Here is a 1,449-nt window from a genome sequence, read left to right as displayed (position 1 = left end):
CAAAAGAGACACAAATATGGGTATTAAAGTGTTTAAATTGTGTTGTGGAGCTGGTTATACATATAGACTTTTAGTGTATGCTGGTAAAAACTTGGAACACACCAGAACAACTCCTACATCGGTTGTTATGTCTCCTTGTGAACCCCTTTTGCACACCGGAAGAACAGTTTGCACGGACATTTGGTATACAAGTATTGAATTAGCAAACAAACTTTTAGATGCCGATACTCATTTGATTGGGACGCTGCGTTCAAACAGAAAGGGCAATCCTCAAGATGTTGTAAACAAGAATCTCAAAAGAAATGAAGTTGTAGCTAAACAAAATGAAAGAGGAATAACGGTGTTAAAATGGAATGATAAAAGAAACGTTCTAGTTCTGTCGACCCAACATTCAGATGAAGTTGTAAATGTGCAGCTCAGATGAGGACAAATCGAGAAGCCTAAGATGATAGTGGAATATAACAAAGCAAAATTGTCTCTAGATATGTCAGATCAAATGACGGCGTATTCATCTCCTCTAAGAAAAGCTTTGAAATGGTACCGCAAGCTGGCCTTCGAATTACTACTTTCTACATCAATGGTGAATGCCCTGATTTTGTACAAAGAAGTTACTGGAGATAATATAAAAGTTGTGGAATTCAGAAAATCAGTAATCCGTTACCTGGTCACTCAAAACATACAACCAACAGAAAAAGCAATTCCAATGTGCAGGCCCAGAAGATTTCGACACGAATTAAGAAGACGACAAGGAAAAGCAAAAGAAACAAGAAAATACTATAAAAACTGTTACAAAGAGAATACTACAGTGATGTCAAGGAAGTTGGCAGCAAATCGAACGAAGAAAGTAGTTACCTACTGCACAGGATGTGAAGGTGAACCAACGCTTTGTTTGAAGTGCTTCAACAAATGTCACAGAGATCTTTCCATGTAAATAAATGTTTATGTTAAGTTTACAAACATTCATAATGTAAGAGACAATTTGCAATATATAAAACAAAATTTGATACCCAACAATTTACTATATGTAACATTTTCTACGAATTTCACATAAAAATATTATTTATATTTTATGTAAGCATTATATATGTTATTTGTATTTTATGTAAGCACTATGTAACACAATATTGCTTCAAATATGTAATACAATATGTAAAACAATATTTGTATATTGGATAATGTATGGAAAATATAAATATCTCGCTCCGAAATTTATTGTGTTCTTGAAAGCAAAAATAGTAATTGGGGGAAAAGTTTAGTAGTGCACTTTCTTCTACAATCCATTGTGTGTACTCAGAAGCAAATTTAAAGTTTGTGCAGTCATTCAGTTCTATTGTTGAAATAAATATAGAAACCATTGTTTTGTCGGTCACCAGTGACCGACGCGGCGGGTAGGGATTTCTTAGAATCGGGCACACGTGCCCGACGCGGCAGTCAACGTGTTAATAGTAC

At 34.9% G+C, this 1,449-nt stretch overlaps 1 protein-coding gene across 1 annotated transcript; it reads left to right on the top strand.

Annotated features, from left to right (window-relative positions):
- The first annotated feature begins 445 nt into the window (after positions 1-445).
- Positions 446-931, top strand: LOC145692588 (uncharacterized). The gene has a single exon (XM_081767907.1). It carries the CDS (start codon positions 446-448, stop codon positions 929-931), a length of 486 nt encoding a protein of 161 aa, XP_081624033.1.
- The last annotated feature ends 518 nt before the right edge of the window (positions 932-1,449 follow it).

Source organism: Thermobia domestica, chromosome 8 (assembly GCF_964235325.1).
Source record: "Thermobia domestica chromosome 8, izTheDome1.hap1.1, whole genome shotgun sequence".
Lineage (NCBI taxonomy): Eukaryota > Metazoa > Arthropoda > Insecta > Zygentoma > Lepismatidae > Thermobia > Thermobia domestica.
The sequence above is the reverse complement of the archived record's forward strand: the minus strand, read 5'-3'. Positions and strand labels throughout refer to the sequence as shown.